This window comes from Staurois parvus, unplaced genomic scaffold, assembly GCF_062004578.1.
Source record: "Staurois parvus isolate SC_StPar_1 unplaced genomic scaffold, SC_StPar_1.0 ptg000362l, whole genome shotgun sequence".
In the NCBI taxonomy this organism is placed as follows: domain Eukaryota; kingdom Metazoa; phylum Chordata; class Amphibia; order Anura; family Ranidae; genus Staurois; species Staurois parvus.
The window spans coordinates 2,842,231-2,864,139 of NW_028318158.1; the positions used below are offsets into that span (position 1 = coordinate 2,842,231).

At 42.7% G+C, this 21,909-nt stretch overlaps 1 protein-coding gene across 1 annotated transcript in view; it reads left to right on the top strand.

Annotated features, from left to right (window-relative positions):
• The window catches only part of IARS2 (isoleucyl-tRNA synthetase 2, mitochondrial), a 104,406-nt gene extending 83,152 nt beyond the window's left edge, over positions 1-21,254 (top strand). Inside the window, exons 16-23 of the mRNA XM_089685027.1 lie at positions 2,424-2,526; positions 10,418-10,543; positions 15,468-15,599; positions 16,298-16,404; positions 17,499-17,644; positions 17,772-17,962; positions 20,054-20,198; positions 20,310-21,254. Coding sequence (XP_089541153.1) covers positions 2,424-2,526; positions 10,418-10,543; positions 15,468-15,599; positions 16,298-16,404; positions 17,499-17,644; positions 17,772-17,962; positions 20,054-20,198; positions 20,310-20,458 — 1,099 coding nt within the window. The 3' untranslated portion in view covers positions 20,459-21,254. The remainder of the gene's footprint in view (positions 1-2,423; positions 2,527-10,417; positions 10,544-15,467; positions 15,600-16,297; positions 16,405-17,498; positions 17,645-17,771; positions 17,963-20,053; positions 20,199-20,309) is intronic.
• Positions 21,255-21,909: the final 655 nt, after the last annotated feature.

Here is a 21,909-nt window from a genome sequence, read left to right on the forward strand (position 1 = left end):
CAGTCATCTTGCTTACATTTACATTAAAGAGGCACTTGTAGGTCAGACAAATATAACATAACAGTTATAATGAAATAACCACAAATGTCTTTTCTGTGCTCACAGCATTATCAGTTTTATTCAACCCCCAAGTGACATTCAATCTTAGTACTTAGTACAGCATCCTTTTACAGTTATAACAGCTTTTAAACGTGAAGCATAGCTTGACACAAGTGTCTTGCAGCGATCTACGGGTATCTTCGCCCATTCTTCATGGGCAAAGGCCTCCAGTTCAGTCACATTCTTAGGCTTGCGCACTGCAACTGCTTTCTTTAAGTCCCACCAGAGGTTCTCAATCGGATTTAAGTCTGGTGACTGCGATGGCCACTCCAAAATGTTCCAGCCTTTCCTCTGCAACCATGCTCTAGTGGACTTGGAGGTATGCTTGGGATCATTGTCCTGTTGAAAGGTCCAACGTCTCCCAAGCCTCAGGTGTGTGACGGACTGCATCACGTTTCCATCCAATATCTCCTGGTACTGAAGAGAATTCATGGTACCTTGCACACGCTGAAGCTTCCCTGTACCTGCAGAAGCAAAACAGCCCCAAAGCATGATTGACCCTCCACCATGCTTCACAGTAGGCAAGGTGTTCTTTTCATCATAGGCCTTGTTCTTCCTCCTCCAAACATAGCGTTGATCCATGGGCCCAAACAGTTCTAATTTTGTTTCATCAGTCCACAGAACACTATCCCACAACTTTTGTGGTTTGTCCACATGGCTTTTGGCATACTGCAGTCGACTCTTCTTATTCTTTGGAGACAGCAAGGGGGTACGCCTGGGAGTTCTGGCACGGAGGCCTTCATTACGCAGTGTGCGTCTTATTGTCTGGGCTGAAACTTCTGTACCCACATCTGACAAATCTTTTCTCAGTTCCTCAGCAGTCACACGGGGACTTCTCTCCACTCTACGCTTCAGGTAGCGCACAGCAGTCGAAGTCAGCATCTTCTTTCTGCCACGACCAGGTAGCGTTTCAACAGTGCCCTTTGCCTTGAATTTGCGAATGATGCTTCCTAAGGTGTCTCTTGGTATGTTTAACATCTTTGCAATCTTCTTATAGCCATTGCCCTTCCTGTGAAGAGAAATCACCTCTTCTCTTGTCTTCCTGGACCATTCTCTTGCCTTCACCATGTTTGTAACCACACCAGTAAATGTCTAGAAGGAGCTGAGTATCACAGTCATTTTAAAGCTGCCTAATTGGTGCTTATTATGCTTGATTGCTGCTCGGTGACATCCACAGGTGTTTTCAATACCTGATGGAAAGCACCTGTATGAACCTCTGTTCTTCAGAGTGGTAGTCTTTAAGGGGTTGAATAATTGTGGCAATGAAGAAACCACATAAGAACCATTTACTACTGTATTACATAAACAATTGATGTCATTTTAGTTGCATTTGGGTAGTTACAACGTCCTTGTAGGATTTGATTCTGAATACAATTCCAAATGTACACTATAGTCCCTAAACCCCTTTACAGCATTGGGGGTTGAATAATTTTGGTCACAACTGTATTACGTCCATCAATATTGTCAGAGCTTAGATGTATATACTAATTATAGGGACCAACAAAGTAGTACAATGTTTTAATATAAATGGGGGGATTCTAAAAACCATCACCCCAATTTTTATTTCAAAGTCTATGGGAGGCGTTTTCCCATCGAAGTCTATGGGAGGCGTTTTCCCATCGAAGTCTGTTGGAGGCGTTTTCCCATCGAAGTCTGTGGGAGGCGTTTTCCCATCGAAGTCTGTGGGAGGCGTTTTCCCATCGAAGTCTGTGGGAGGCGTTTTCCCATCGAAGTCTGTGGGAGGCGTTTTCCCATCGAAGTCTGTGGGAGGCGTTTTCCCATCGAAGTCTGTGGGAGGCGTTTTCCCATCGAAGTCTGTGGGAGGTGTTTTCCCATGTGGGAGGCGTTTTCCCATCGAAGTCTGTGGGAGGCGTTTTCCCATCGAAGTCTGTGGGAGGCGTTTTCCCATCGAAGTCTGTGGGAGGCGGTTTCCCATCGAAGTCTGTGGGAGGCGTTTTCCCATCGAAGTCTGTGGGAGGCGTTTTCCCATCGAAGTCTGTGGGAGGTGTTTTCCCATGTGGGAGGCGTTTTCCCATCGAAGTCTGTGGGAGGCGTTTTCCCATCGAAGTCTGTGGGAGGCGGTTTCCCATCGAAGTCTGTGGGAGGCGGTTTCCCACAGGAGTCTGTGGGGCGCCGTTTCCCACTGAAGTCAATGAGAGGCAGTGTGTGAACCCAGGCACCAGGACGCAATTTCTAGTCGGCATGGTAACCTAGTTCCCGGGATTTGTCGAGCCCTGATTTAAAATAATGTTTGCTGGAGTTCCACTTTAACTCGTGACTAAGAACCTCTGAAGGATGGAGTCATTTTGTCTTTGTCTTTTTAGGAATGTAGTAGTCCATGGATTCGCTCTGTCCGAAACAGGAGAGAAAATGTCTAAATCTGTAGGAAACGTGGTGGACCCAGATGTCGTCATAAATGGGGGGCAGGTGAGATCGTTACTGTGGCAATTTTATCAATAAGAATTTTTATTGGTTTGTCAATGAAAAAATCATCCGTGTAGTTAGTGATACTCAAACATTTTTTACAGGAACCCTGTGCTGTAGACTTGTTTTTTACATTCTCTCCTTACTGCTGCCACCCCACTGTCCTAGTACAGTGCAAAACATCATTGATGTCTGTACAACTAGCACAAATTGCTATTGATTTGACAAATGTTTGCTACACTTCACACAAAAAAAATTTGCTGTGGGAATAGCTCAGTATTTACGCAAAAGTCCCATGTAATACCCATTTTGTTTTTATTTTTTTAAATGTCATTTTCCATTTATTGCCTCTCACAGGGTGAATGTAACATTACCTAACATTTAATCCTAAGAGAAAATAGTCTTTAAGAATATTCAGCCGTAAGAATGTAGGCTAAGAACCAGGTGCGGACTGACAACTCATGGGGCCCCCCGGGCAATAGGGGATCATGGGGCCCCTGTGTCCTTGCCCAAACTCAAAAAAGCCTATGAAAATGGTACCAGGGGCATCTCATGGGACCCCCTACTGACCCTGGGCCCTCGGGCAGCGCCCGAATTTCCAAATGGTCAGTCCGCCCCTGCTAAGAACATTCGACTAGAAGAGGAAATAATGAGGGAGATGTCTGTGCTAAGTGTATGGAGGTTTCTGTGTTTATGAGCAACAGTGTGATAAAACAGCTACTGCAGCAAGTGAACTGTTAAACAGAATTGATAGAATGTCGCAGAGACAAAACGCCATTGTTTATCTTAGGTGGTGTTGGTCATCTATGAGACTGCATATATACTATAAAAGGAAAAGAACACTCCCGCTTGCAAATTTATTGAGTGATTTGCCCGCAATGTCACACATAGGGCAGCCCAAACACATCATGGGCTGTCCTATGTACGTTTGTCCCCCCCAAAAAAGCTCTTGCCCCTTTTTGGGCGACAAGCGTGTTTTGTTTTTAAAACTCATGTTTTGCATTGATCGTCATGCCACAATCTCGACAGAATCGCATCTCGTTTGCGGTGCCATTAACCACTTCAAGTCTGGACACTTTCAGCCTCTTCCGGTCCAGGCCAATTTTCAGCATTCAGCGCTCTCACACTTTGAGTGACAATTACTCAGTCATGCAACACTGTACCCATATTAAATTTTCATAATTTTTTTTTAAGCAGATAGAGATTTCTTTTGGTGGTATTTAATCTCCACTTTTGTTTATTTTTTGCTATATAAATGAAACTACATTTTGAAAAAAAAAATACATTTTTTGCTTAATTTTTTAAATAAAATTTTGCAAATATATTTTTCATAATACATTTAGGCCAAAATGTATTCCTCTACATTTTTTGGGTAAAAATAACCCAAAACTGTGTATATTATTTAGTCTGTGTGAAAGTTATAGACTATACAAACTATGGGATATTTATCTAAAAAATTGATCACTTGACGCCCTAAAATGCTGTATACTGGTTTTGGTATGGCAGTGATCAGGACATTGGTATGAGGTATGGCGGTGATCAGGACGTTGGTATGATGTATGGAAGTGATCAGGACATTGGTATGAGGTATGGCGGTGATCAGGACGTTGGTATGATGTATGGCTGTGATCAGGACGTTGGTATGATGTATGGCAGTGATCAGGACGTTGGTATGATGTATGGCAGTGATCAGGACGTTAGTATGGGGTATGGAGGTGATCATGACACTGGTATGGCATATAGGATGATCAAAACCCTGGTATGGCGGTGATCAGGATGCTGGTATGTGGTATGGTGGTGATCAAGACGCTGGTATGGCAGTGATCAGGACGCTGGTATGGAGCATGGTGGGGATCTGGACACTGGTATGGGGTATGGCGGTGATCGGGATGCTGGTATGGGGTATGGCGGTGATCAGGACGCTGGTATGGGGTATGGCGGTGATCTGGACACTGCTATGGGGTATGGCGGTGATCAGGACACTGGTATGGGGTATGGCGGTGATCAGGCCAACGGTATGGCATATGGCGGTGATCGTGGTGCTGGTTGGGGGATATAGCATTGATCAGGGCATTGATGTGGTGTATAGCGGTGTTATTGTGAGCACTGGGACATATGACAGGCTGGTTGCATTGTTTATTGGTATAACACTGGGGCAGTGATCAGAGACACTGGGACTGCCTAGCACTGCAGTGAGGTATGGCTGTGATCAGGACGCTGGTATGGGGTATGGCGGTGATCAGGACGCTGGTGTGGGGTATGGCAGTGATCAGGACGCTGGTATGGGGTATGGCGGTGATCAAGACGCTGCTATGGAGCATGGCGGTGATCTGGACACTGGTATGGGGTATGGCGGTGATCAGGACGCTGGTATGGGGTATGGCGGTGATCAGGACGCTGGTATGGGGTATGGCGGTGATCAGGATGCTGGTATGGGGTATGGCGGTGATCAGGCCAACGGTATGGCATATGGCGGTGATCAAGGCGCTGTTATGGAGCATGGTGGTGATCTGGACACTGGTATGGGGTATGGCGGTGATCAGGACACTGGTATGGGGTATGGCGGTGATCAGGACACTGGTATGGGGTATGGCGGTGATCAGGATGCTGGTATGGGGTATGGCGGTGATCAGGATGCTGGTATGGAGCATGGTGGTGATCTGGACACTGGTATGGGGTATGGCGATGATCGTGGTGCTGGTATGGGGTATGGAGGTGATTAGGGTGCTGGTATGGGGTATGGCGGTGATCAGGCCAATGGTATGGCATATGGCGGGGATCGTGGTGCTGGTAGGGGGATATAGCATTGATCAGGGCATTGATGTGGTGTATAGCGGTGTTATTGTGAGCACTGGGACAGATGACAGGCTGGTTGCATTGTTTATTGGTATTACACTGGGGCAGTGATCAGGGACACTGCCTGGCACTGCAGTCTGTCAGTGTACATGCAGCGTGACAGGCAGTATGCATTCACAGGCTGCAGCAATGGTTCTCTCTGCTCTCACAGCTGATTTGTGTGAGAGCAGAGAGAACCGATGTTTACTTTTGGTTTCTATTGCTTACCTTGTGATTGCCTTAATTGGACACAGCAATCACAATGTAAAACACCATGTGATCACCCAGACTCAGCAGTAATGTGATCTGCTGTGTCCGGGTGACTTAGAGATCACTGGTTCCCGGGTGAGTGCTCTGTGAGCCACTCAGGAGTTGTTGATGCTGGCTGACGTAAAGGTACGTTAACCGGCATCGGCACTGCTTCCTGTTTGCCGCTTATAAGCTGTGGGTGGAAGGGAAGCCGTTAAGGAATAATGACACCCTGAAGCTCGATGCACATTCTGCCATGATTTGGGATCATGAGCAGAATCTCAGTGAACGGGACCTGAAGGATTTCACTGCAGTTAACTTACCAAGTTCTGTTTTAGCAGCATTGCATCAATCCATATTGCAGTCCATTCTCTGTAGTAGCTGATTCTTCACAGGAATTACCATACTCCAGGGATGTCAAACTCAATTTCATCGTGGGTTGTATCAGCATCATGGTTGCCCTCAAAGGGCCGGTTGTCAGGAATCCCCACCCTCCATGACATCACCATGCACACCCTTTGGGGTGGAGCTGGAAAGCAGAAAGTGCAGGGGCTGGAGGAGGACCAGAGGAGGAGTGCACTCAGTTACCAGAGTCTGCTAAATGCTGAGTCCAGGGGAGGGAGAGATGAGGGGGTGCTACAGCTGGACTGAGAGGTAAAGGATCTGGCAGAGGGGTTCTTCCCTCTCTACTGCTGAGACAAGGTGGAGGCAGAGATGAGGGGGGTACCATAGCTGCAGGAGAGGTGTAAGGGCCACATGAAATGGCATGGAGGGCCAGATTTGGCCCACAGGCCTTGTGTTTGACACCTGTGTCATATGCTATTACTTGGCGCCATCTAGTGGCCAAATGTGGTATTTTTTGTTTTAAATCAATTTTCAGTGGAACAGCAAGAGAAAAAAAAACACTTTCCATTAGTTTTTTTGCCCTGTTTGTAAAGAACGAACAAATGTGTGTGCACTTTCACTGAGCGAATGGTTATGCAAATCAACCCCTTAGTTTTATTTCCTCCTTTTTTTTTCTTCTTCATCTTTATGCTTTTAGCCTATAGTGTTAGAATTTTTTTTTTCTTTGGTGGAATTTTCTTTCATTTTTCTGTCTGAATGTTCTTAACTATCTCAAGGCAGCACGGGTGCGCAAAATCATGTAGGCCGTTCGGGGCCTTGGCTGTCAATCACCGGATCCTGGCCGGTGATTTAGTTGCCGGCGCCTGGTGAATACTCGCTGGTGCCCAGTGATTGCCGAGCATCTCCGACGGTGAAACAATGCAGTTCTTTCCCGTCAGCTCCTGCACAGTGCTTTGCATGTCTGTGCATAGCAAAGCAGTGTGCTCTCAGTGAAGCAAATACACATGTAAAATGTCACACAGTTAACCCTTTCATCACCCCAGATGTTAACACCTTCCTGCCCAGTGCCATTAGTACAGTGTCAGTGCTTTTTATTAGCACTGATCACTGTATTGGTGTCACTGGGGATGTCAGTGACATCAAGTCAGTTCCCCCCCAGTGTCAGAATGCCTGTCGCAGTCCCGCTAGAAGTCGCTGATCGCTGCCATTACTAGTATAAATAATAATAATAAAAAATAATTTAAAAAAATACCACCATTTGTAAACGCTATAATTTTCATGTAAACAAAATAATTTACATGTATTTGGATTTTTTTTTAGCAAAGACATGGAGCAGAATACATTTTGGCTTTAATTTATGACGAACTTTGATTTTTTTACTGGATATGTTCAATAGCAAGAAGTCAAAAATACTGTTTTTTTTTTTCCAGCTTGCCTGTTTGACACAAGCCAGACAGGCTGCTGTACGCACAGGCCAAACGTCAGCTGGTTTCTGTTGAACCAGATGATATTCGGCCCATGTGTGGAAGCCTTGAGTGAGGGTAAATCTCTGCAAAATGAGGGAATTTCTCTCTTAGGCTTGTTCACACCAAACAGTTACTTTGACCAATGGCTGCTGGTGTGCGCTGGTAGGAATAGTGCCGATATGCAGATCCCGGTGCTCTGCACTGTTCACATTTTTTCTTCTTTGTTGGAACCTTAATGAAATTTCAAAGTGATTTCATAATGTTTTTCAAACAGCAGCATTGCAATATGGGAGCTTGAGTCGCAGCCTGCTACTTTGAAAAAAAGTGCTGCATGCAGTTCCAGCGTACACCACTGCAGCGCTCTGGTGTGAACTGACACCACTGGAAGTGAGGCTTTTTGCCTGGTGATACACTGGACAGTGCAATTTCATGGTGCAAATGAGCCCTTGCACAATTGTCACCAGGACAGGCTTGCTTATTGGAAGACATCCCTTGTTCTGGTGAAAGTGAAACATTGTGGATTGCCCATCACCTTCTGTGTCTGTGACAATGGTCACCAGGGCAAATAGAGAAGGTGATTTACCTAGCCAGGATAGAAACAGCAATTAAAATGTGAAAAGTAGAAAGAGGTTGCAGGACATTAGATCATTTTATAGGAGATGTTCACAGCGGTGGAACAATTTCTTTCAAACAGTAGCAGCCAAGGGTCAGTTTGTATCTCCGGTGGTATGCAAGGTATAAATCATGTAAAGTACTTTCTAATTTTTGGGGAATTCTACCATAAAAATGTGTTTCAGGGACACAGAGGGGTCCCTATTTATCAGGCGTTGGTACACCTGAAAGACACCTGTACTAGACTAGTGGAAATGGAAGGATCCTGCAAGAAAATAAAACACCAGACAGAAAGGTTTGATCCAGACATGGGTTCAACAGAGATGAGTTTGGGTGTTTTCTGAACACATCTCCATCCAAACATCAAAATTGTTTTTTTTTTTTGTTTCTTTCTTTTACCCGTCCCTTTGTTTACATGTAGGGCTTGGAATGACCCGGCCTGCAAATTGTTGGCGTAAAAAAAAACCTTGATTTTGATGCTTGGATAGAGATGAGTTCCAAGGCTGCCCAAGTTCATTTCCGGGATCAACCTGAAAAAAAATGTTAGGCTGATGGGGAGATAGTTTGCATTTAGAAGCCACAGGAGCTTTTTTTTAAAGAGCTTTTTTGGGATCCATAGTCTTATTTTTTGCCCAAGCTGGACTTGTTAAAGCGGCACTAAACCCATCAATTTAACTGCTTCCCAAAATAAATAAATTAAATACTAAATCCCTAAATCTGGATTCTGGCTTTACCTTCAGTCTTGCACAGTTTGTGCAGGCTCTTCTTCTTTACTGAAATTGCTTACTCTGATTTCACTGCACACTGTGAGCTTCTCCCAGTGTGTATAAGAAGCTGCATTGGTAGGATAGGACTTGTCTCATTTTCTGGCTGGAGGACAACTAGCATCATCATTTCCTTCTCAGTATCACTGTCCCTGGCCATCCCCCCCTTCATTCACTGGTTTTCAATTATGGAGGCTCTGCTTCACATTTGGGCGTTATCTAGAGCGATATACGTGCAAATGCAGCCTTCCTAAGAACGCACACTCATTTAGATCAACATTCATTAATCAATGCATTTTGATATTTGCATAACTTGTACCAAGAGCCAGCATACTGCTTGCATCAGGGCTGGGGGCTCTTCAAAGGTATAATGCAGCGAGGTGAAGTGGCGTTTTCAGGAAGCTATGTACAGCACCCCTGCTGGCCCCTCTCACCAGTCATGATCTGCCTGTATTGCATAGGTAGGCACAGAGACTTAGTGCTGATACTGGGTCTAAAAAAAAATATGTAAACAAAATAGAAGGGTTTCGTGGGAAAATCTCATCTTGTTGAAGGAGGGGAAATAGAGGAACTGGGGAAGGCAAAATGTAAGCAGAATAAATATGAACTTTAAGGCTCCATTTACATCTCAGCGTAGTGGGGTTTTTGTTAGCGTTTTTTTGTGCATATTTTACCCCGATTTTTGTATGTTTTCATACAGCGTTTTTGAGCTTTTTTTTATTAGCCAATAGAAACAAAATGATGCAACAGATAGTATTTTCTCTAGGTTTTTCTTCTTCAGCTTTTCCACCAGCTTTTTGTTTCTTTTTATTATTATTCATTATTTTATAAATTTATTATTTATGTATTTTTTGTTAAGGTGATAATAAAAATAAATGTTAAATACACTTTGTTAATACATGTAAAAAAAAATCATAAATAAATGCTATGTAATAATAAATAATTACCCCTAACCTTAACCCCCTAACCCTTAAAAAATATTAAATTATTAATAATAATAAAAATAATAAATTTTAGAAATACACAAATAAAAATAATCATAAATAAATACTTGTAATAATAAATTAATAATTAACCCATAACCTTAACTCCCTAAAACCTAAAAAAAAATGTAAAAAGCAACACCATCACCCAACAACCCTAATCCTTTTTTTTTCTTTCTTTTTTTTGTCTTTTAAGGTTAAGGGTAAATTTATATTTATTTTACATTTATTTATTCATATATAATTAGTATTTTTTGAAAACTTATTTTCATTTGAGCAGAAAATCGTGCAAAACACGTGTTAAGACGTGCAAAAATGTGCCAATTGTGTGTTTTTATTCTTTTCTATGAGAATAATAAAAATGCAAATATGCCCAATTTGAGCTACAAAAGTAGCTCCAGAACTTTTTTGAGTTTCAGGCGTCCTGCTTCAGGCAACTTGGAGTGGAGATGTGAACCATCTCCATAGAGTGATACTGATTTTTTTTCCCCCTGAGCATTTTGGAGCTTCGAGCTTTGCTCTACAATACGCACAGGTGTGAATGGGAACTAATCAAACATATCACTTGAGGGTATTTATGATTTTATAAATGCATATTTTTGTGTGTCACTAAAGAGTGACATTTCTTTCTTTACTTCAGGACAAAACAAAAGAGCCAGCCTTTGGAGCTGATGTCTTACGATGGTGGGTGGCTGAGTCCAATATCTTTACTGAAGTTCTCATTGGGCCTACTGTACTAAATGCAGCACGGGAGGATATCAATAAGGTAAGTCTGCATAATGTTTATATTCCTGGAAAAAATAGATGTTGTAGTCCGAGATCTTGTTTCACAGCTGCGGTAATTCTATTAAAAAAAAAAAAAAAGTTTAGAGCACTTAAAGTAGACGTAAACCGTGAATAAATTATAGTTTGCTTGAGCTGTGTGTAACATAGCCATTTGTAAAAAAAAAAATCAAAATCAAATACTGTTTTCACCTTTTTTTCATACTACAGTCAGGTCCATAAATATTGACACATCGACACAATTCTAACATTTTTAGCTCTATACACCACCACAATGGATTTGAAATGAAAGGAACAAGAAGCGCTTTAACTGCCGACTGTCAGCTTTAATTTGAGGGTATTTACATCCAAATCAGGTGAACGCTGTAGGAATTACAACAGTTTGCATATGTGCCTCCCACTTGTTAAGGGACCAAAAGTAATGGGACAGAATAATAATCATAAATCAAACTTTCACTTTTTAATACTTGGTTGCAAATCCTTTGCAGTCAATTACAGCCTCAAGTCTGGAACACATAGACATCACCAGACACTGGGTTTCATCCCTGGTGATGCTCTGCCAGACCTCCACTGCAACTGTCTTGAGTTCCTGCTTGTTCTTGGGGTATTTTCCCTTCAGTTTTGTCTTCAGCAAGTGAAATGCATGCTCAATCAGATTCAGGTCAGGTGATTGACTTGGCCATTGCATAACATTCCACTTCTTTCCCTTAAAAAAACTCTTTGGTTGCTTTTGCAGTATGCTTTGGGTCATTGTCCATCTGCACTGTGAAGCGGCGTCCAATGAGTTGTGAAGCATTTGGCTGAATATGAGCAGATAATATTGCCCGAAACACTTCAGAATTCATCCTGCTGCTTTTGTCAGCAGTCACATCATCAATAAATACAAGAGAACCAGTTCCATTGGCAGCCATACATGCCCACGCCATGACACTACCACCACCATGCTTCCCTGATGAGGTGGTATGTTTGGATCATGAGCAGTTCCTTTCCTTCTCCATACTCTCTCTTCCCATCACTCTGGTACAAGTTGATCTTGGTCTCATCTGTCCATAGGATGTTGTTCCAGAACTGTGAAGGCTTTTTTAGATGTCGTTTGGCAAAATCTAATCTGGCCTTCTGGTTTTTGAGGCTCACCAATGGTTTACAGCTTGTGGTGAACCCTCTGTATTCACTCTGGTGAAGTCTTCTTTTGATTGTTGACTTTGACACACATACACCTACCTCCTGGAGAGTGTTCTTGATCTGGCCAACTGTTGTGAAGGGTGTTTTCTTCACCAGGGAAAGAATTCTTCGGTCATCCATTACAGTTGTTTTCCGTGGTCTTCCGGGTCTTTTGGTGTTGCTGAGCTCACCGGTGCGTTCCTTCTTTTTAAGAATGTTCCAAACAGTTGTTTTGGCCACGCCTAATGTTTTTGCTATCTCTCTGATGGGTTTGTTTTGTTTTTTCAGCCTAATGATGGCTTGCTTCACTGATAGTGACAGCTCTTTGGATCTCATCTTGAGAGTTGACAGCAACAGATTCCAAATGCAAATAGCACACTTGAAATGAACTCTGGACCTTTTATCTGCTCATTGTAATTGGGATAATGAGGGAATAACACACACCTGGCCACGGAACAGCTGAGAAGCCAATTGTCCCATTACTTTTGGTCCCTTAACAAGTGGGAGGCACATATGCAAACTGTTGTAATTCCTACAGCGTTCATCTGATTTGGATGTAAATACCCTCAAATTAAAGCTGACAGTCTGCAGTTAAAGCACATCTTGTTAGTTTCATTTCAAATCCATTGTGGTGGTGTATAGAGCCAAAAATGTTAGAATTGTGTCGATGTCCCAATATTTATGGACCTGACTGTATATTTCACCTCAGTGCTGCTGGTCTCCAATTGCCTATTTGCAGCCATTTCCTGTTTACAGGTGAATGACATATCTCAGGGCGGGTTTCATGATGGTAACAACAGTGAACCATGCTGCTTGCATAATGCTGAAACACACATTTTGTCTGACGGTGACAACGCAGGATATCAATTGAAAGACAGAGTTAGAACGTTGTCATCCTATAACAGGAAGTGCCTAGACAAGGACCTTCTTGGCAGAATTGCCAAGTAATATTTAAGTGAATGCTGCAGATTTCAGGAGATTGAATGTACTTTTAATCTTGCATGACTATCTTAAAGCTGATATGCAATTTTAAAGATTGAGTTTACATCTGCTTTAAAGTAAACATTATGCCTGTAAAGGTTCTCCTTTATTCAAGTCCGGGCATAGCTAGTAGTAGTTATTCCCTTTCAGCTGGCTGTGTTCTCTTATATTGATGATGTTTCAACAATCCTCTAGTAGCTTTTTCAGCTGATAAATATTACCAGTTCTTTGTCCAACCAATGAAAATCCATAAGTTTGGTTTAATTAAATAAAAAAAATAAGACTCTGTGCACCAGTATTGAAATTTTCCTAAAGCTGCAAGCATAACAGTGAAAACTCACTCAACATAGTATGCGTATAAACATATGGTGTACTCATTCACAAACATAAAATACCAAATGAACATAAAACAGAATTGTGATAACTATAGAGACGTGTGTAAATATTATCCAACATCACCACATGTGATGTTCTCCACACAAATGTCCAAAACTGTGATATAATCCACCAGTTGTGATCAAGTCCACATGCTGTAGATAGTTCGGTTTGGTGAGATCAGATTGTGTAATAGTAGACACCTCCACCAAACCCCGTTTGGGCACACGCTTACCTTCTGTACCAATGTCATTGGGGGGCATGTGTGATTGCTCTTCCTGCTCTTCAGCAACTCTAGTGTTTTTTTTTCCCACAAGTTGCCTAAAACTTTATATCCTTTCATACAGTGAGGTGTAATTGATTTGTTAAACAAAGGTGGCTTTATGCACTTTTCTCTTCCATGTATTTTTGTAAGTTAATTTTTGATGCTCTCCTTTAACCACTTGCTCTCCTGAGGATTTACCTCCCTTCCTGACCAGGCCATTTTTTTGCATTACGGTTCTGCGTTACTTTAACTGACAATTGAGTGGTCATGCAACACTGCACCCAAATGAAATTTACATCCTCTTTTTTTTTTTCCCATGAATTGAGCTTTCATTTGGTGGTATTTGATTTCCTGTGTGGTTTTTATTTTTTACACTATAAAAGAAAAAAAAGACCCACAATTTTGAGAAAAAAAAACTATATTTTTGACTTGTTGCTATTAAACATGTCCTGTAAAAAAATTTAAATCAAATCAAATTTGTTCAAAAATGTCAAATATGTATTTTGCTACGTCTTTGCTAAAAAAAAATCCATGTAAATTTATTGGTTTACGTGAAAGTTATAGCATTTACAAATGGCGGTATAGATACTGGAATTTTTTTTTTAATGGCGGTGATCAGCGACTTACAGCGGGACTGCGGCGGGCATTCTGACACTGGGGGGAACTGACTTTGTGTCGCTGACATCCCCAGTGACACCAATACAGTGATCAGTACTAATAAAAAGCACTGACACTGTACTAATGGCACTGGGCAGGAAGGGGTGAACATGAGGGGCGATCAAAGGATTAACTGTGTGCTGGGAGTGGTTTACTGGGGGGCGGTGTGTTGGTGCTTCACTATAAGGACGCTGTTCTGGATGGCTGTGCACAGCCATCCAGAATAGTGTGAACAAGCCAACAGGGAGGAGGGTTGTTAGTAAACAAAGCAGCCTTCCTCCCCGTTGGAGATCCTTGGTAATCACCGGGCGCCGACGGGTAATCACTGGCTGGGACCCGGTGAATGACAACCGCGGCCGTTTGGGTAGGGCGTGCGTGCAGCTCACGTGTGCCCCCTACCCCGGAATGCAGAATTATTTATATATCTATTTATATACAGGATTTTGCACACCCTGCCATCCTGTAGCAGTATATCTGCTATAGTGTGGCAGGGATGTGGTTAAAACCTAATGATGTCTATTCTTTAAAAACGTTTACCTATGGGCTGAGGAAGAGAAATGTGACAGATTCATCCACCCACACTAAACTGTGTGGATGAAGGCATCTCCCATGCCAGCTATTGTATTCTGAAAGCTGACACCTGTGGCTGCCAGAATACCTGAACAGTTACTGCATCTAACTGGATGCAGTCACAGTTTGACCGACAATTCTCCCATATTTTTTGTCAAAAGTTGAGTTAGGTCAGGCGGTGCTGACAGGGTGATGCGGAGCACCGTGTTGCCAAAAGGGTCACACGCAGCTCGAATTTCGAGCCGTCAGTGGCAGCCTTTACTCTTCAGCCAATCACAGTAAGGTGTTCACTTGGATACATTTAGTGACCACTTTATAAAGTTTGCCTACTTTTTAAACAGATAACATTTGTTTTGAAAGCCTAAATGGGTCTTATGTTATACTAGGTGTGATGAGCCAGCCAACATTCAGGCCATGAGTGGCCCTGCTGACATCCTTCGATCTGAAAAATAGGAGGAGCTGGGTGGAAAATTGTCGACTGAACAATGGCTGCATCCAATCTGATGCAGTCACTGTTTGGGTATTCTAATAGTCGGCAGGGATGATTCCCTCAGCATCCACTCTGTATAGTGAAGTGATTTCCCTTGTTCAGTCCATAGGACTGAAGGGGAGGAATCTTACGGTGTTGTGCACTGTATAAAACTCAGATTAATGATAGGTTAGTAGAACTTTAGTTTTTATAGCATTTGCAATGATTCCTGGATACTGTTTGTAATTCTGTGATTCCTCTCCCCCTTTTTTTTCTTTTGAGTTGCAGATCCAAAAGCATGGTGTGTGTGTTTGTATAAATATATCAAATTAGTATCGTTAGTCATTGTCTGCATTGCATTCTTAACTTGCCAGCCTGTTGGAGAGCCAATAGCATCTTCTAGCTTCACTGCTTGTGTGTCTTTTTCAGCTGCGGAACACAGTGCGCTTCATGCTGGGTAACCTTTCTAGATTCAGCCCAGAGACGGACTCTATACCTGTCCCAGAGATGTACATCATAGATCAGTACATGCTGCATATACTCCAGGACTACGCCAGCAAGGTAACAATAATGAAAACCAGCTGTTGGCAGGGCATTATGGGACTTGCAGGTCTCATAGGCTGAAAGGCTGCTCATTGCATTAATGGCATTTAAATAGGCACAATGATTGGTTTTATTAAAGTGTCAACAAATTATAAAGGCACCAGCCTACAAGTGGTATTTTACATAATTCCATCAGCCCATTTTCTCAAACTTTACTCTGTAGCAGAGCTCCCAGTTCCAGTCTGATTTGATTGTTCAAGGCTGGTTGAATAACGGGTTCCCCCCGCTGGCTTCTGTGGTATCTCTGGCTGGCCCCTAGGCACTGCAGGACAAATTAGTGACATAGAGCTCTGTTACAGATGGACCGACCAATGGGGTTTGTTCATTATCACTTTCTTCACACTGTTTTATTTTGTTGACCCTTTGACAGGGTCACTTTAAAGGAAACCTGTCATGACAAAAATACATAGGCTGCCATTGCTGACTTCCTGAAATACTAGTTGCCTAGATGTCATGGAATTCAGATCTGCTTACTTCTTTCAGTCAGCAGCTTAGAAACCACAGAAGCCAGAGGCTCAAAATAACAACCAGGCAGCTGTCATTTTTGGAAGTGGGTCAACAGTGGCAGCCATTTTTGTCATGACAGGTTTTCTTTTTTATGTTGATGTGTATTGATGCGTTGTCTGCAGTGTGTTCAATATACAGTATATCTCTAGGTAACAGAGGCCTATAAGAATTACGAGTTTGGAAAAGTTATCCGTCTGCTGGAGGCCCTGATCACCAGAGACCTGTCCAGCTTCTACTTCAGTATAATAAAAGACAGGTATATCTATATGTACTGCTTGGCTGTGTGTATGGTATTGTTTGTGCATTAATGAGCCCTGACATGGTGTTCAGATCAACTAGTGGATGGGCATAAATTTGTGTTCAGGCTGTGGCAGCTGTCTGGGCACCTTATTGACATGCAGCAAGACAGCATCACCAGACTGCATTCAGCACATGACAAGAAAAGACAGCCAGAAACCAGCAGGTCATTATTCAGAATACTGGCAATAAACCAACAGTGGGTTGGTATACATTGAGTGTGTGATGGCTCCACAGTAACTGAATTGGAAATTCTTGTACCAGCTTAAAAAAACTGCTGACAGGCAGGGTGTTTGACAGAAGAGACACCATCGGTCTCTTCTGTCATACATGCTTCCTCATGCCTGTCAGCCATCATTTACACTGATCCACGCATGCATACTCAAATTTACAAACCTCAGATCTTTGCCACGGCGATGTGACTCCCTTACATATGGGAGTGACATCACTGCAGACTGGCCATTCAAACAGCCAAAGGCACAGGAACTAGGAGGACTGAGCAAAGATGTAAGAACCAGGGGCCGCAACATCAATCACACCGCAACGCTGGAGGGCACAGTGTCAGCAGGAGGCAGAGAAACATCAGAACACTGATCTTTCCAGTGATGAGCTTTGCAGGGGTCATGTCAGCACAAGTCTGAAAACTACAGTGCATGCAGGCTGCACTCCCAAGTAGAATGCAAAGACAAAACTGACCATACTAAGGTGGATGTGCATCCATGCCTAGCGTGTTCAGTTTGAAATAGGAAAGCAGGGGGACTTGCAGGATTACCAGGTATTTCACACTAAGGAAGCAAAATAAAGAGAGCAGTACACTATTTGCATGGTACAATAGACAAGTATCAGAAATATGAAATGTTTGGGTAACATACACAAAGTCACTGCTGTAGTCAGTCCCACGTTTACTTTAGTTTAATCCATGTTCTCCATTTTCCATCTAACAGACAAAATGAATTGTATCCTAACTGGTTTCACCTTGTCCTAGAGTGTGAATTTCTATTACAGGGACTGTGTATTATATCTCCATATTTGTCATGTTTGTGACACTTTCAGGCTTTACTGCGAGGAGGAGAAAGATCCCAAGCGCCGTTCCTGTCAGACAGTCTTGGCCGAGGCTTTGGATATTGTGGTGTGCTCATTTGCACCAATCCTTCCACACCTAGCAGAAGAAGTGTTCCAGTATGTGCCTTATAAGAAAGGTATTTTATGTTCTTTTTCATCTTTGTGACTCTTGAGACCTTATTGGTTTTTTGAAACTATACAGTTGATGGGTACTCTTCAGTAATGGAATCTTTTTTCTCTCCTTCCTTTGCCCTGATGGAGCAGAAAACCAGAGTGTTTTCCATGGAGGCTGGACAGTGTCAAACTCTGTGTGGAGAAAACCTGGCCTTGTAGAAGCTGTGGAGGCCGCTTGTTCCATTAGAGACCTCTTTCTGGGTTCCATTCCGGGAAAGAATACCGCTGAGTATGAACTCACAGTTGTCATTGAGCCTGGACTGTTGTTTGAGTTGATGGAGGTGAGCATGGCCAAAGTTCTTATGTACAGTTTTTATAAAGTACCAATGCTGCTATTCATAGAGGGGGAAGCCTTTGTATGTAACACCAGACTGTGGGCCATACCCTCACATCCAGGAGGACTAATGGGAAGAGCGGTGAGCCTTCTTTCTGGAATCTCTTACAGGGGAAGTATACTGTTGTTTTTTTTCTCCCCTCTGAGTACATACAGTAGTTTGAGGCACATTATAGCAGTGTATACTGTTACATTATTTTTTTTATGACTTTCACATTTTACAAACTCGATCTGTGCTTCCATATTGTGTTTATTGTATTGATGTGTATTTTTCTTAATTACTTCAGCTCTCTAGACATACAGTATGTAGTACATCCAGAAAGTGAACGGTTAAGTTCATGGCTGCATAACAGATTGTAAATAAAAGTGAAACGGGTTGCTGTATAGCTGCCCAATCTCTTTTACTGTGTGGGAGCGATGCAGTTCCTGTGCTCTCAATACTCTTCCCAGGAGCTTGGGACAATGGTGAGCGAGAGGAGCCTGGAGAACATCCGCCCCTTCATCTCCTCTGCAGTGAATGAAGCTGGAAGTGCTCAGCTTAAGTGGTCTGTGCTTGATTAGCTACTTTGGAAGGCAGGAGAGGCATTGGGGTCTAATAAACCCCTGATGTCTCCCTAAGAGTATCTGCTACCTGCTCAATCCAATCACATGGGGGTTTGGTCACCCAGCTCCAGAATTCAGATTCACTCTGAGACAACCCTGCACAGCTGCAGCAGCCTACTGAGCAAATGCCAGGCACATCAAGTGTTGGGACATTTGCCACACAGATGTTCTATCTTGGCTGGGCACTCCCCTCAGTTGGGTGGCCTCTCCCTTACAGGGTAATACAGGCTTTTTACCTTTAATCAGGACATGGACCTTTAAGCAGGACAAAACATCCCTAATCCTTTCCTGTGCACCCTTATTTGCAAGAAGTGATGTATGTCTATTGGGTTCACCTGGAGAAGATATTTTCACCTTCAAATTAATTCTCTCAGCAGTGGTCCAGGGAGGAGAATTTATACAGCATAAGGGGTTCTCTGACTGTTGATTTCAGCCATTCCCTACGTAAAGAAGGCCCTGGTGGATAAGATCCTGGTCTTTAACCACCTTAATACTGGACAGTTCTGACAATTTCTCTCGTACATGTAAATATCTGCTTTTTTGCTATAAAATTACCTAGAACCCCAAAATATATATATATTTTTTTAAGCTGAGGCTTTAGAGAATAAAATGTTGGCTCCAGTATACCCACTTCAATCTGAGGAAGTATGGGTATGTCTTATGGTTGGGAAGTGGCCCTCTTTAAGGCATCCTTCTCTCTGGTGAAAGTGGCTTGGCAGCCTGCGGTGACTGCGGTGGGAGTTTGCCAATCCCTTCAAGTTTCATTCCAAAGAATTGGATGATTTTTTTGAGAGCTTTTAGCTTCTCGATGGATGCCTATGACAGTTTTTACAGGTGGACACTATGGCTGTCCACGTGAAACAGTGGTAAAGTATAGGTCAGTGGACCTTCTGCAAGAAGCAAATAAAGTGGCTTTCCTTTGAGAGCAAACACTTTTTGGACCGTCCTCTGATGCCTTCATCCAGCATATGACTGTGGATAAAAGCCCATTTTTACTCATAATGAAGAAGGTTAAGGTGTCCAGTCAGAAACCAGTGACACCTGTGGAATCCCAAGAAAAGTTCCTTTCCTAAACAACAAGTCTTCATGCTCAAATTAAAAGTCCAAAATACAGTTCCATAGGAAGAATTGGACCCCCAAGTCCTCTTGATATTAAAGGGGCGCCCCTACTTCGGAGGGTGAGGGGATGTTTATCAGCCTCTATGGCTGCTTGGACTCAGGAAGTCACAGATGAGTTAATCTGCAGCATGCTACATTTTTTCGATATAGAAGTCCCTTAGTATTTGACATTGTAGATCAAGTTATAATTGTACATATATATCTAGCATAGAGGAGGTTCTGTCCATCTTGCACCTCGAATACACTGATGGCTAAAATGCTTTGGATCTTCTAGATGGATCATTGGCAGACTGCTTTATACTGTTTTGTCTCATAGACGCTGCAGGCGGAGGAGACATCCAGCACATCACAGCTCAATGAACTGTTAATGGTGTCTCAGACCAGCCTTGTGACAAAGTTACCGCTAGACCTACAAGCAGAGGCCATTGAGCTCAATGGATCTTTCCTTATCAACTTAGAAGGTAGGAAATCCTTGCTTGCTGGTTTAATTAACAGCACTTGTAAAGCACCAGAATTATGTTAACCAAATCATCTTATATCTAACCATTCATACAAACCATTATTTTTCCCAGATGGGGACATCTGTGAGAATGAGTCGTACAAAGTTGTGATTCAGCAAAGTACCAAAGAGCGCTGCCCCAGGTGCAGGAAATACACCGCCACCTCTGCACTGACGCCTTGTCCACGATGCCTGGAAGCCATTGCCGGGAAATGGAGCTAGTGATACAGAGGACTCAGGAACAAAATACATATGTCTGCAGACTAGGGAATGGTAATATGGGCCTCTCTTCCTATCCAGGTTCTCTTGTCTGGAAACAGCTGGAGAGCACCCAAGGACTGCAGTAGCTGCAAAGGAAACACTTGCAGAAGCACTAATGGCCTCTAGTGGGCAGGACAATCACTGCAAGGTATCACTTGGTCACTAAGGCTCTGAGCCCTTTGCAATGTCATGTTTTATGCTGGCAATGCATGTTGGGATGTGAAACCCCAAAGACTTGTAAAGTTGTTGCAAAGCCATTTAATTAACCAAGTCTGGTATACATATGCCAAGCTTCTCTTAAGTTATTGAAAAGGAAATTTAATACCCTGGAGAGTACTTGTCACATGAAATGGAAGCATTTTCTAGGGTGAAAGAATATTCATTTATTTGGCTAAATCCTAAATAAATTCAGCCTGTAAAATGTTTGTTAGGGTATCCTTATCGATGTCTTGAGGTCTCTGGATTGAACAATGACAAACTGACAACCAGCGCACCTGAACAAAGGCACTTTGGAGTTGGCAGGTCATCATTTTGTTTTTATACTTTATCAGGACAATGTGGTCAGGTAATGATGCGGTATGGTGGGTGACCAAAGCAGGGTGTGCAGTGTAAAATTTATCCTAAAAATAGTTCCTGCTCTGCCATTGTCTATTTTTTATACAGTCTATAGAATCTGCAGATCTTTGTTTTGTTTAATAATCAGATGTCCTTATTAGGCCATATTTTTTGTTAAATTAATAAATATGTTAATATCTAATAGTCTGTTTTTCTAATTTACAGCATGGATGCTCACTGGACCGCTTAGTGCCTACAGGTAAACTCCTGTTTAAGATGAAGTATGGCCAAAAATTATTTTTGGCTACTTGCACAGTAAAATTCTGTTAACTCCAATGATGTATGCACCTTCTCTGGCTGCTGCACTGTCTGTCACATATCTTACTGATACTCAGGCAGCAGTCTCCTGTAGGGCCAAACATCCATTGCTGAGACTTGTAGTTCTGGCTGCAGTACACTGATCACTGTGGTTGCTCACACCCCTTCCAGGCATAAAACGCCTTTTGTTTCAATGAATGCAAGATGCTCTATGATTGGAGAAGATTGTGACATTTATCTGCACCTCCTACTATCTCAGAGCAACTGCATTCATTGTAAAGAATGCAAGATTTTTTCATGAGTGGAGGTGCAGAGTGATCATTGGTGATCCTGCCCCTTCCCCAGTCTGGCACTCCAGTGAGCGCTGGAGGTGCAGATGGATTTGCAGTCACTGTTCCATGCTGCCAACAGGCAGAGCTGATTGATCAGCGGTCAGGTGATCACACTGCTATCATCATTCCTAGAGCTGACATGGGCTGCTGCAGTGTCACATGGAAGCTCTAACATGGAGATGAGTAGTTAGGTTTGCTTCCTAATCG